This window comes from Selaginella moellendorffii, unplaced genomic scaffold (assembly GCF_000143415.4).
Source record: "Selaginella moellendorffii unplaced genomic scaffold, v1.0 SELMOscaffold_21, whole genome shotgun sequence".
NCBI lineage: Eukaryota > Viridiplantae > Streptophyta > Lycopodiopsida > Selaginellales > Selaginellaceae > Selaginella > Selaginella moellendorffii.
The window spans coordinates 528,430-542,448 of record NW_003314282.1 but is presented as its reverse complement, the minus strand read 5'-3'; the positions used below and the strand labels follow the sequence as shown (position 1 = coordinate 542,448).

At 44.0% G+C, this 14,019-nt stretch overlaps 3 protein-coding genes across 3 annotated transcripts; all 3 read right to left on the bottom strand.

Annotated features, from left to right (window-relative positions):
• Positions 1-3,665: 3,665 nt before the first annotated feature.
• Positions 3,666-4,317, bottom strand: LOC9637803. Its single transcript, XM_002973082.2, has 2 exons — positions 4,091-4,317; positions 3,666-3,942 (listed from the first exon to the last, which is right to left on the bottom strand). The coding sequence occupies exons 1-2, from the start codon at positions 4,271-4,273 to the stop codon at positions 3,754-3,756; spliced, it is 372 nt and encodes a 123-aa protein (XP_002973128.1). The 5' UTR covers positions 4,274-4,317; the 3' UTR covers positions 3,666-3,753.
• Positions 4,318-10,616: 6,299 nt separating this feature from the next.
• On the bottom strand, positions 10,617-11,505 carry LOC9637802. The gene is made up of 3 exons (XM_024678033.1): positions 11,181-11,505; positions 10,858-11,128; positions 10,617-10,672 (listed from the first exon to the last, which is right to left on the bottom strand). Exons 1-3 carry the CDS (start codon positions 11,358-11,360, stop codon positions 10,617-10,619), a joined length of 507 nt encoding a protein of 168 aa, XP_024533801.1. The 5' UTR covers positions 11,361-11,505.
• Positions 11,506-11,606: 101 nt separating this feature from the next.
• On the bottom strand, positions 11,607-14,019 carry LOC112347326 (pentatricopeptide repeat-containing protein At4g02750-like). The gene is made up of 2 exons (XM_024678032.1): positions 12,006-14,019; positions 11,607-11,854 (listed from the first exon to the last, which is right to left on the bottom strand). Exons 1-2 carry the CDS (start codon positions 14,017-14,019, stop codon positions 11,607-11,609), a joined length of 2,262 nt encoding a protein of 753 aa, XP_024533800.1.

Sequence of the window (14,019 nt, the reverse complement as noted above, 5' to 3'; positions counted from 1 at the left end):
CAAGCCAACTACACGGACAAACTGTTGGTGTTTCCGCAAACTGTCCTGATGCTCTTCAAATTTTCTGGTAGAGTCTTCCCTGTGGCCTCCGCAAACTCCCTCAAAGCTTCAATAGCCTTTTCTTGTCGAATAGCAAGCCGCTGGTCCATATCCATTTCCACTAAACCATCACAACCAGGGTCTAAAATTTCTAGTGGTGACTGCAACATGTAGAAATGAACCAACATTGCATAAACAATAGCAGCGCTTGATCCCACAAGTGCAACGGCTGGAACTTGCCATCCGACTGGTGGAGCAACGGTGGCAGCCCAAATACAAGCCATGTAAGCCATATACCTCATGAAACTAACCATTATGAACATAGCCAAACTGCTGCCGTCAATCCAATCATCAGGCAAAGATATTGTTGCAGGACTGAGAAATCCACAGAATAATATCACCACCAGCAGAAACACCAGCCACTGATTCGTGATCATTGCGGAAAAAATACCGCTAATGCCCCCAATAAGAAAGCCGTATGTGATCATTTTCTTTCGACCATAGTGAGACAGCATAATTCCTGCAGGAGCCCTTGTTAGTCTCTAGGAAAAAAATAAGAAAACAAAACTGACCTGTTGAGATCATGGACACGAAGAATCCTAAGCATCCTAGCATTGCAGATACCTGACGGGATAGCTGAGGTGGCCAATGTATGGTAAGCATATAACACCCATATCCAGTGAAGGCATTACAGAAGAAATTCATCAAGAACTGGCGCCACATAATCCAGTTGCGACCAAGATTCCAGGCCTTGTAGATATCGGCAAGATCATACTCACCATTTGGGCTCAACAATCCCTGCTCCATAACTTTCCCTAAATAGAAAAAGGCTAGTTCACGCATATCCTTTTCTAGCACAAGAAAGCCTTAAAATTGGATGCTTAGCTTGTCACAATCCCGATCGACGGCCCATTTGTAAGAAGCTTGTCGAGAAATACTCCAAATCCAGGGCAACTGCGTGCGTGAGAAATCATCCACATGCATTGCGTGGAGTGGAACTCGATCGAGAAACAAGTTTCCACAAGGAGCGCAGGATGATCATGCCCCTGAAAAGAGTTTGCGCTCCGGAAGGTGATAAAGCGTGTTGCTGATCTCCACCATTTGTCGAACACCCACCATTTCCTTCCACGGCGCTGCACAATCAAGTAGAGAGAGCGGCAGATGCTAAGCTAAGAATATGCTAAAAAAACCGGAACAAAAAGAAATGGCACCTGAAGAATCCCTGTTTTTCAATACTACTACGCTAAGAATTTGGAGCTGGGCAAACCTTGTCTCCCCGACGCGCCCTGGTCCGTCCGGCGAAATTTGCCACTTATTCTCTCTTTCTAACTCGTGTCTTGACGGAAAGTTTTGCGAACAGCTTAGAGTTCTCGACTGGCCGCAGCAAAGAAATGTGGCAATAGGAACATCATATTATCAGCATGTCCAGAGACTGGGTATCTAGATCGAGCCGTCCAAGTCTTTGCTCTGATGTTGATGCGCGACCTCGTGCTGGGAATATGATGCTCACAGCTTTTGGGTGCGTTGAAGAGATCTGTCTTGCCTGGGCACTATGCCGAATTGGAATACTCTGTCTTAGAACCTCATTCTTGCCGCGTTTTCCGAGCTTGGCCATCTTGAGGCGGTCACGATGCAATGCTATGCAATGCCTCTGTGATGATTGTGACAGTGATCCAAGAGTTTGCTGATGGTCAAGGATCGATCATCTATCCCCTGCTTGTGGGGACTCGGTGACGAGGCCATATGATGAGCCCAACTCAATTTCCCGTCCCACTAGAATGGAAGGAAAAGGAGCCATTTTACCTTGTGCTACACCTGTGGTTGTTCTTTGGAATGTTGGCTAGGCTGCCTGATCATAACAAGCAACAATAAAATGACTAAGAACGTCCAAAAAGAGATTCTCAACCCATGAGAAAGAAAACATCTTCGATCCTTCCTTGCATCCATCAGTTTGATGCTCTAAGATGGGCACTGCGAGACTATCAAAACGGCATATAAATAGATAGATAAATAAGTCAAACAAACTGTTCTTGTTTCCACAAGCTTCCATGAGGCTTTCCTGAAGCCTCCACAAACTCCCTCAAAGCTTCACTGGCCTTCTCTTGTCGGAGAGCAAGACACTGGTCCATATTCATTCCTATTAAACCATCACAGTAATGTAGAAATGAACAAGCATGAACAATATAAGGATATTCTGTAACTATATAGGAGTCTCTTTAAGCTGCAACTCCACGGGCATCTTGTCTTTTTCCACCAGCGCCTTTTTACCCTGATCATCCTGTGTTCTGCTGCTGCTCCCTAGTATACATGGTATATAGACAAACATCCTCCACTTTTGAGTCAACAATTACATCTTTTGATGCAATGTTCTCCCCACTTTTGCACATATTAAGGGGTTTGTTGTAGTGGCCTTAAAGTAGCAATAGACAATCATTCCTTTCACATTGAAAACATTTGTTCTTTTTGGTGCCATGTTTTGTTCTATCAATTTTTTAAATGCTGTAATCCATGATTTAAAATTTTGAGCAAATAAAATTTTTATAAGGTTTTTTTTCTATTTTTTTCATTTTTACTTTTTTTAAAAATCCTTTTATAACGTTCTTTTGTGACAATTTATTTATTTATTTATTTTTTTTGGTTTATAAAGTTAAAGCTTCACAAACTAATTTTTTTTATATGATTGGTATCTTATAAGTTGTTGTATAAATAAAATATTTATCAATATATTGTTTCTAAGTTTTAAATTATAATTTTTAAGTTCTTCCAGTTTTGATGGTTCATAGGAAATTTAATAAGTATATATGCATTAAAAGAAAATATATTAAAATTTAAATATTTAATATTGTCACTTCCAAGAAATGTCCTTCAATATAAGTGTTTAAGATAGCACTTTTGTATGAATTGGTAAATCTTCTTTCTTTTTTTTTATCTTCTTTTTTATTTGTCAGGTTTTTTACCTTATTGCATACTTTTTCCATTGGAACAAATTTAGACACATCTAATTTCTTAAATATTAATTTTTAATTTTTAATTAAAAATATTTAAAATATCATATTTAAGTTTTAATATATTTTCCTTAAATATAAAGATTTCCCTTCTATAGTAGAACTTGAAAATTATGATTTAAAATTTAGAACTTATATATAATACACAGATATTAATCACACAAACAAATTTAACTTGTGAAACTTTAAATATATAAACCTAAAAATAAAAAATATAAACAAATATATAAATAGATTGTCACATAAGAATATTCTAAAAGTATTTTTTAAGTAAAAAAGAAACAGTAATCATTATAAAGATTATTGAAATTTATTTTGTCCTTTAATTTTTTTAACATCTATTTAGAGCACTCTAATTTTTTCAAAATAACATTTCCTTTTATCTGTTTACCCTGCTTACATATCCTGATTGTCCTTTATGATACAACATTGTTTCCGATTCCCCAGCAGATGAGTCAGTGGCGAGCTCTCTTGCTCCACTTGTTGCCGTGCCAGAGCGCTAATTACCGTGTGTAGTCGTTTACCTCGCCACCTCGGAGGATTCGCGGCCTGGGCGTTGTTGGTCTCGGCCCAGTGATCAGTCCGCGAATTTATCATAGTGTCAGCCAAATATGCTTGAGATGAACAAACCGCTGAACCATCTTCGTTTCTCAACCAAATAAACAAATTTTCTGTTTTTATGTAGTACGGGAGTAGAGTAGAAGGCTTGTCACCGGGCCCGGAAGAGGTCCTCGTCTTGGACGTCCACCGAGGGGAGCTTGCCCTGCAGCGCATCCATCCATTTGGTACCCCTGTTCTTGATGAGTAGCCATCGCAGCAGCCGCTCGTCGTTGTTCAAGTACTGGAGCTGCTCGTTGAAGGCGGTGGCTGCCATGACCGTCATTTGCATGAGGTGCCCCTGGTTCATCAAGCACGAAACAAGGCCCAAACATGAAAAACGTTATAGAAAAAGAAGGCATTGAAAACACGATGAAAGAACTCGAAGAGAAGAGAACGAAATCCCCGGAAACGAAGCGAAAGAGGAGGGGAGAAGCAAAAATGCTGACCTCGTAGTGACGCCCATCGCGCTTCTTGATGTCGTATGCCAGGAACTGGCGGCCGAAGTACTTGACGTTGGTGACGACGCCCTTTTGCTGGTATACCTTGTGCCCAATGCGCACCAGAATGTCGGTCATCACCTTCCTCTCCACCAGCGGCTTGAAGATCACGAACACATCATACAGAGGCATCGATCCAGGCGAAGAAGGGCGAAGGAAGATGGGGAAAACCCTAAAACCCCTAAGCCCTAAGATGCGTGCGAATATGCCACTCGTTTTAAAATTTGAGCTGGTCGAGTTGGCATCGTAGAGAGGAAATTGAGGATCTTCCTCAGCTCTTGAAGCTCATCCCGAGCTCCTCGGACTCGGGCTGCCGACCTCGTCTTTTTGAGCACCAGCGCCAAGTTCTCTTCTCCGCCTCCCACTGCCGCTCCCTCTCCTCCTCACCCGCCGCCACGAGTGTGAGTTCTCCACCCATTCTCTCCTCAGGAGCCCCCTCGTCCTCTTGGGATTGCGCTCGAAGACGTCGTGGACGTCTCCTCCGGTGGCTACTCCGCCGAGTTCTTCGATCTAGCTCGTCTGGTTCTTTGGCGGGAGCAACACTATGTTGGCGGGGTTGGCGCGATCACTGGATTTGACCAGCTTGCGGCTCTTGAAGATCTCGACGCGGACCGTGATCATCTTGGAGGAGGAGTTCTCCTTTTGGAAGACGAGCACGTCTCCCTTGACGAGTTCGTGATGGACGCAGAAGGCCCGGCACCAATCAGTGGCTGGATCGTCCAGTTCCATCTCATCCTCCACTGATGACTACTCCGGTCGCGGACGATCACCTCGGCTCTCCCGTGCGGCATCATCTTCTTGCAGTAGTTCGAAGGAAGAGTCTGCAGAAAGTTCTTTGTGAAGATATCAAAGGGAAAAAAGACAAAGATGGCGAAGCATAAACCTCGAGCTTGTTCTTCGCTTACCATAACGTATGTGCCGCTCACACAGCACTGGTTCAAGACTTTAATGGTGCTGCGACTCTTCCTTGCGAGACGTTGCTGGTACTCCTGCGCGGCTTGGAGCGCTTCGTGCGAACTGGGCAGCTCCTCGCGATCCCGCCGCTGCCGCTGCCGATTGGAGGGGATGTAACTCGGCACAGGACTGTCTCCCTCGCAAGAACCTGCGAAGATACGCTCGAACAAATCTAAGAAACGAAGAGAGAGAAAAATAGCGATAAGGAAAGCTCTGACCAGATGGATAAGCTTCTTCGCCGCCGCTCGACTCCATAGCTGCGCTCTCGCTCTTCTTCTTGCTTGCTGAAGGAAAAACCTCGCTGAGAGAGCGTCCGGTCTACTAGTACGTCCCAATGATGAATTATCCTGCGCCGTCGGTTGGAGCCAACAGCATTCACGTACGAGGAAAGAAAATGCTCGTATCTTTCCAGTAGCCGTCGCTTTCCATTTCGTGATCTTTGCTCCATTCTAGAGGCAACCTTGGAGACTTGCTTGAATGGCTTTGCACCTGGAAATATTAAAAAAAGTCCACAGCATCAATCAAAACGTCACCACCTTCCAGATATCGAGTGTGTTCTTCGTTTCTATAGATGATACTACGCGAAAACACCTTCCACAGTGATACGATGTCCGAGAGGCCTGACTGGTTAGAAGTCGAGGATAATGCTTATGCATCAAGAGTCCCACCAGGTAGAGGTCCGACCTCGTCGTGTACCTGTACGAGGGAATTCCCCCGTTGCCTTCTGCGCAGAGAATTCCCTCGTCCCAGCATTTTCCATCCCCGCTGTGCACACGCCTTTAGATCAACCAATACGTACTTTCTTCGCTCGTAGTCATACAAGACATTAGCTGGTCGAATGAAGCCTGCACAGCCACATAAAATGGACTCCCAAAGATGGACGAGCCCATGTAAGGCCTTTAAAGCCTTGCGAATGCCAAGCACCATCTAGCTCGTCTTCGGAAACAGGCTCTCGCACGGCAAGAAGAGGAACAGTCATAACCATGTATGCTCGAGGTCGCTCCTGATCTTTCTTCGTTTCTTGGCGGAGGAATCACGGTCAGCAGTCGATGACACCGAGGTTGAATTCAGAACTTTGTTGCCCGATGAAGTATCTTCATCGGTATAGACTTTGCCATGACTTGCGTTCAATTTCCCGTCTCATCTGGTAGCCTAAAATGTGTTCAAGCTTGTCTTCCACCGCTCTTAACCTGTCATCCACGTTATTTATCCTCTCTTCCACAATTCCCTAATCTCTGTCCTAATCTCTCTTCCATATCTAGCAATTGAGTGCCCTCCAAGGTCACTGGAGCACTTCTACACATTTTCTTTGCACCAATAATACGGCATACCCTGGCAGCTAACAATTCCTTCGCTCGTAACATAAGCTAGGGCTTATTAGCTAAAGGAAGATCCAAATGACTCACGGCCATATTCCGCGAGGAACGCCACTAAAGCTCATAGAACTTGGAAAGATCTCTTCATTGCCATGTACACAATCACATTTGCACTTCGTATGTGAAGTACAAACAACAAAGTTTTTGCTCCTTGGTAGTTTGTTCACAAGTTTTGTTTTGTGATACATGATTGTTCTCATCCCTCCAGGGGATGATTCGACGATCAGTGGCGAGCTCTTTTGCTCGGCGGCCCGGCTTGTTGATGCTGAAGCGCCAGTTGCCTTGTGAAGTAGTTCACCTCCTTAGCCAGTTGCCTCCTGTTCTCTTCCTCCTCTTGCTGGAGCGCCACGGCCACCATCCGCGTGATCCGGTCGGCATGGGGAGGATCCAACGCCATCTCGTCCTCCATGTAATGGCAGTCCGGTCTCAGCGCCCTCTTGTTGTTGGTCTCGGCCCAGTGACCATAGTCCGCAAAGTTGAAGCTATCGTATTGTTTCACCCGGAAGCAGAGAGTTGATGCCATCAACAAGCTCAGTGAAAGATGGGAAAAATCCAGGGACAAAGCGAGTGAAAATCCGCTTCCAATCGCTTCGAAACTCTGGTTGAATCCACGAATTTCTGGCTCAGCACAAATCTAAAAATATTTCAGTAAGTTGCTGAAAACCTTTTTTTTATCTTAAGGAATGGTGAAAGAATATTTGGCGAAAAAGTAGTATGTCCATTTTTTTTGTATAGAGATGAAAAGAAGGAGAGCAGACCGGATATGGTGGTAGTGGACGTTGAGCGGTATGTTCAGCTAAAGCGCATGATCAACGACTTGGCGATCGAGGATTTAATCTCCTCGTCATCCGTCAAGCATCATGCGTCCAATCTCGTCCTCTCAGTCCAAGTCGTCCAGCAAGAGTTTCTTCCACCATCTGGGACGCTTTGCATGTATAGCCCCTGGTAATTAATCGGCTGGAGAAAGCTCCCACAAAAATTTGCCTCGCATTCCTCAAAATCGGGGAGAAGTTGACGAGATTGAGCACTCCGCAAGAAAGGAGAATTTCTTCGGTCGGAGCTGGATAGCTTTGGGATTTGGGAAGGTTAGGAACACAACAGGGCCATTCTTGGATTTGTTCCAAGAGCCTCTTAAGTGTCACAAGGAAAACAAGTTCAAGAGGGAATTTGCAAGGTCTCGCAAGATCGACAGTAAGTTGGTTTTCTTCCTCAAATTATTTTTTCAGTGTTATGTTGCAGGTGAAGTTCGCTGCATGCCTCATTTTGCAAACTTTGTCGTGCATCGTCATGGATTCTCAATTGACCAAATGAGTGATTCCTCCACTGGAGGATGAAGAGAAGCGTTTTATGTTTGAGGTCAGGATTGGAATCGCTCCTCCTTTTTTTGATGAGAAACTAATGTAGCATCCTCACAACAAAGCGCAAGTGTTTTGGTTTCCAGGCATTGCTTCTTTGTTAATCGCCGAAGTTGTTTTCCAGGCTAGAATTGGTCAAGGAAGTCAGAGTAGAGAATCGAAGCAACTTTACAAGTGGAGTAGTGTTGATGCTGCCGATCATACTCAATCCAGTCCAAGTAAGAAAATGGATTTGCTGCTTGTGTTTTAACTTCTAACTTCGAACAGGTGGAGCTTACGAGTTACTTATGTTTTTGTCTCTTCGGCAATCTTCTAAACATTGGAAAGGTCTTCTTTTTCATTCTTTATCAAACATTTTACCTTCTTGTATATTTTTTGTTTCTCTTCTCAAGTGAAAAGTGATGTTTCTATTTAAAGTATCTAAATTTGGTTATATTTAAATATCATCCCATGATCATATATACTACAATAGTGATCTCAAGCATAAAAGAGCTAGAAGAGGATATATTTATGATTGTAGATGGTTGGTGTTCTCAATATGCCTAGGCACTAGAGGAGTATGGAAGCCCAATCCAAAAGCTTTAGAGCATATAAGAATTTATAACACTACTATATGGAGCATTTACAAGTGGCTATGAATTAGCATCCTTGCTGCTAGAAAGGCTTGGGAGCTGCCATGTGGGCACATTGGACAAGGTTAAAAAAGCAGGGCCTAATCATGCTCTGCTATGTGGATCAATCTGGACTTTGGACCATCCTAGATGGTACAAGATGGGGAAGAGTCAAGTATGAATGAGGTGGTATCTTTCTTTGCTTCCTCTTTCATTGCAAACAGGATGTTGAATTGATGGCTGATTGATGGGAGATTCTTAATATACACCTCATCCTCAATAACTACTAGATCAAAAAGATTTGAGCTTGTTCTGCTGTCTCTAGGGATTGTTAGACTCCCATTTCGTGATCGTCCACATCCTAGTTAGCATCAGTGCATCTAAAATACTAGACAAAGGTTGTGGCAAGTTCCGTGGGGTTCTCCTTAAACAGTTGACAAATCAATAGAAGACACTACCATACTAAAGTCATCACTGTATTGTTGTGGCAAAGGTGGTGAGGTAGATTTACTTGGTTTTCTAATACCTAAGAGTCTTAGAGTCTGTGTCTGAATGGTAGAGAAGCCAAGTGCAGCCCATGGTCTAGTCCACATGAAAGAAATCGACAATATTACACTCACCACCTTGATTTCTTGGAGCAACTAACATCTTTGATAAGAGAACTATGGAGGTGACCACCACTTGAGATGAAGATTGAAGCTAGAGATCAGCTATATGCATTGAGTCATTTTGTGAATGTTGTTGATGTCAACTCACCCTTGTGTTGTTGTGCAAGTAACAGTTAAGTGGCACAATTGTCCTAGGATGTATTAGAGTCCTTCAAGGTTCTAGAGCCAAGGTGTTGATAATCCATCACAAGAAAATCCATTGTGGAAATCATGTCATGCACCAAGTTCTCAAAGCTGTGGCAAATGCCTGTGGGAACCATGCCCTCAAAATCAAGCTTTTTGGGCAGTGAAAGACAAGATTAAAGAGGATGAAATAATTTGCCTTTGCCTGTTGAAGACAATTGTTTACCCAAACTATTAATTGTCCCATTCACAAAGCTCTAGGTCAAAGCCTTTTTGATCCTCACTTGTCAAGCTCCAGGCCTCTTGGTGCTTGTCAAGTTGAGTGATTGCAGAAGAAGTCTATTGAGAATTAGTCATTGAAGTTTATAGGGCATTCTAAGTAACATTCCTTTATAAGCAGAAAATATGACAATCAAAGGAGTAAAATAAAAATGATTCCTTAGGTTAAATATATGAGTTTTTTTTGGAACCTTTGTTACTTGAGCTGTAGAAGTTCCTTAGCTAAAGAATAGACTCTGTTGATTTTAAGAAAATAAAATTGAAAAGGAAAGGGCTTTTGAACCAAGACTATCACCCCCTTACTCTTTTCTTTCTTTTCCACCAGTGTCTTCAAATTCTATAGCTCATGTGGGTGTTTTTATATTGTGGGAGCTACTCATGCAACTTTTGACTCTCTTCTTCATAAGAAACACATGCTAATCTATGTTATAATTTGCGATGTATGAGGTGAAGAATTTGACAATAGATGTTTACTTTGAGTTTATAAAAGTTTATAAATTTCAAACATCTTTAATTTTATAATAAAAATAAGATTAATCTAAATGCCTAGTAGTATACTAGAACTAAAAAATAACTAATTAACATCCCAACTGTAAAATGTAAAGATGTGAAAATGTAATTACAATGTTTTGGTGAGTTTATTGCCATAAAATAATATATTCACTTTCATTTTTACAAACCAGTGCTGGTACTATTTTTATTTGAATTAATTTAATAGGTTGTTCCCTTGAATATCCATACAAGTGAAATTTATATTTTTCCTTGTTGCTGTGGCTTTCACAACAGCAACTGTGGCACAAAAATATTTGGATAGAAGGTTATATGCTCCATCTGGATATATAATAGTCAACTCATTGGCTAAAGATATATCTTTAGCCAAGTCCTTTTGTCTATAATAAAAGTTAATAAGTTATAAAAACAAAATAAGAAAAATGATAACTTACAATGAATGATGAGAATAAAGAGCTAAGTAATCATCAATTTCTACAAAATTTGCCACTATAAAAACAAAATAAAATTATACTTCAAACAAACAGAACTCACTTGGAAAAGACGATCTGTATGGTAGAGAAAACACCACAGCTAACCCTGATGCTACTTTTCATGCATCATGTACACAATTTGCATCTAAAAGATTCAAAGACTGAAGCTTTGTTAAAGTTCCCTGCAAAATTTAACCGATCACCAAACAATCAAAAACAACTAACAGCCTACCATAACATCAGCGCTAAAAGCTGGATCTTTTTGAAGTTTTTGAAGCTCCGACGACAGCCTGCTTAAGCTAACGAGATAATGCTCTAAAGAGAAGAAGAAAGGAAAAAAGAATAAAGAGCATTAGAAACAACTCACCTAGAAACATGCAAATGGATGCATGGGTAGCCCAAATAATTAAGTCATTCGCAGTTGGACAGATATTGGAAGTAAACTCTTTGTCTCCACATCGAACACTTTGCACCTTGGGTGCCACCTTATTTTCTTTGTTTACGTGAACACAAGGAGAAGTAATAAAAAGCATAACACTTACCAAGTCCACATTTGCAGTTACAACAGCTTGGATAGAGCTTTGAACAACTTGGTTAGAGCTTGGAACAGCTTGGTGGATGGTGTCGCTGGAACCAATCTGTAAGTGAGTTAAATTAGCCATTGCTAGAAAACAGTGAAGGTCGCCATACCTGGGAATGGGCATCACTAGGTTCTGCCTTGAGCAGCACTATCTCCAATGTGCCACCAAAGTCTATTATATCGCATTCGGCAGCATCCTTGGCGACCATCCCCTGGACACCAAGCGTGTCCCAGAGATCATCGTCAAAGATTGTGTTAGCAGAGACTTTGAGGAAAAGCCTGCCGCTCATCAAGTCGCGTAGAGTATCTTGGAGAAAGAAGAGCCCTTCCTGTTGGTGCCAACGCCAGTCCTCGTAGCTGACAATCCACTCAAGCGCGTTGTACTTATAAAATCAATATGAGCTTCCCTTTTCGGCGGAATACTCACAGCACTCATTCACTGTTCATGTACATTCATGTTATTTTACTCGATCAAGGTAATGTACCTGTCTTGTTACACTTGAAATCTATGTAGTCTACGAATAAAAATAGCATCCTCAGGAGAATAAATCCTGAGCATGTCTGTAAAAAGCTTGAGCTTCGTGCCTACAATCTCGATTAAGTCTAATGAAAAGCTGTACCGCTTCCTGGAAAGGTATAAGTGTGCTTATCCAAATTGCAGCATGCCCTTCCTGACTCCACAGTGAAGTATGGAGTAATTCCTTCTTGGATGCTTGAGCGTTGGCACTTTGCGCATTCACCAACAAAATTTGCAACATCCCTTCACAGTTGCGGCCTCGAAAACCTGGTCTCTCCTTCCGTCCAAGTTCCAAAATGGTTAGACACATAGATGGGATTGAAGAATCTTGAGCGTGGGATTTCTTCATTTCAGCTCCGCTTCAATAGCGTGAAACTCGAAAGATGATAGAAAGATCTCCCTCTTCCTGGCATTGCACCTGAGTCCCTTTTGAGTTGGCCCCTGTTCCTGGAACTCAATCCCCAATTTTCATCAATGCTTCGAAGCATTCGTGCCCGCAGCAGGATCGTCCACTCAGATCTACTCGGGATGAAGGGCATGTCAGCAATGAGATTGGCCGCATCTTCCAAGTAGCCGCCACGAGCAAGAAGATCAACGAGGCAGCCATAGTGGCTCTTGGTTGGAGAAATACCAAAATCTAGTATCATGGAGACAAAAACCGATTTCCCGCAAGAAAGTTTTCCTGAAAAGGTGCTCGCCACAAGGAGAGAGACAAAGCACGACTCATCCGGGGTGATATCGTCCATGACCATCGCCGAGAACATAGCAAATGCCTCATCTGGATGCCCAAACTGGGCAAATGCTGTTATTCCAATTGTCCACGACACGTGATTTCTCTCCGGAATATGATTGAGCAAACGGCTAGAACACTCAAGCTTGGCATTCCGTGCGTACGATAAAAGCATTCCATTCCATGTATCGAGGTTTTGTTCTGGAATGTGCCTGAAAATCTGCTGGGCAATTTCCAGATTCCGGGCTTCGGCATATGCCATAAGAAGCGTAATCCAAGAGGCAGCGTTGTATTCCGGCATCTCGTCAAAGATGCGTTGGCACTCTAAAATGTCGTAACGATGAGCGGCCAGGATCGCGTTCCAGACCAGAAGGTCTCTGGCCTTAAGATTCTGGAATAGAATTCTAGCATTGTCAAGTTGCCCGTTCTGGGCATATGCAGTGAGCATGGCAGTTGATGCCGCGAGGTCTATTTCCGGTATATTCTCAAGAATCTTCTCTGCCACGTGGACATGGCCGCTCTGGGCATTCGCCGCAAGCAATGTCGTGTAGCAGGCAAGGCTCTTGAGAGGAATGGCGGAGAATATTCGAGACGCCTCGGAAAGATTCCCTCTAAGAACACACGCTTTGAGCATCGCGTTCCAGGAGGTGAGATCGTGGGCGGGCATTCGATGGAAGAAAAACTCCCGAATCTCCGCGATTGTGAAGGAATCGAGCACCGCGAGCACCGAGAGCATGATGTTCCAGGAGGAGAGGTCGCGCTGGGGCATTCGATCGAAGATCTGGCGGGCGAAATGGGGCTGGGCGCTGCGCAGGCACGCAGTGATGAGCGCGTTCCAGCACACGATCGAGGGCTCCTGTGGGATGCGATCGAAGCAGCGGAATGCCGCTGTGAGGGCGCCGCGATTGGCGAGGGAAGTTAGGAGGATCGTCCAGGAGATGAGGTTGTGCTGCGGCATTCGATCGAAGAGGAGCTCGGGATCATCCCCATCTCTTCCAAAATTCCGAGAGTTGGCATTTGCCGAGAGGAGAGAGTTCCAAGAAACTATGTCCCTCTGTGGCATTCGATCGAAAACCTCTCTAGCTTTGGCGAGATCTTCCTCCCGGGCATAGATCGAGAGAAGTGAGTTCCAGAGATAGAGACCCTCTATCGGAACTCGATCCAGCAAGCGCTGGATCGCGTCGAAATGCCGCAACTGGGCATAGAGATTGATCATCACTGTCATGGACACGAGATCCCACTCCGGCATGCCGCGATGGAAAAATTCCCCTGCTTGGATTGATCGCGAAGCTCGCGCATAGCCATCCAGCATCGCGCCACACGACGCAAGATCCCGGACGGGCATTGAATCGAAGAGCTCCTCCGCTGCGAGGATCTCCCCCGCGCGCGCGAGCGCCGCGATCATCGCATTCGTGGACGCGAGGTCGTGGAGCGGCATCCGATCGAAGAGCGCCGAGGCGTGGTCGAGCAGGCCACGCCGCGAGTACGCCGCCATCGCTGTCGTCCACGACACGATATCCCGCTGCGGCATTTCCCGGAAGATCTTTGCCGTAGCTCCCAGATCGCCGGAGCGAGCGTGGGCAGCGAGGATCGCATTCCAGGCCACTAGATCGCGCTCCGCCATGGAATCGAAGAGCTTGGCCGCGTCCTCCACTCGCCCATCTCGCGCGAGCGCGGCGATGGCCTTGGTCAATGCGATCAT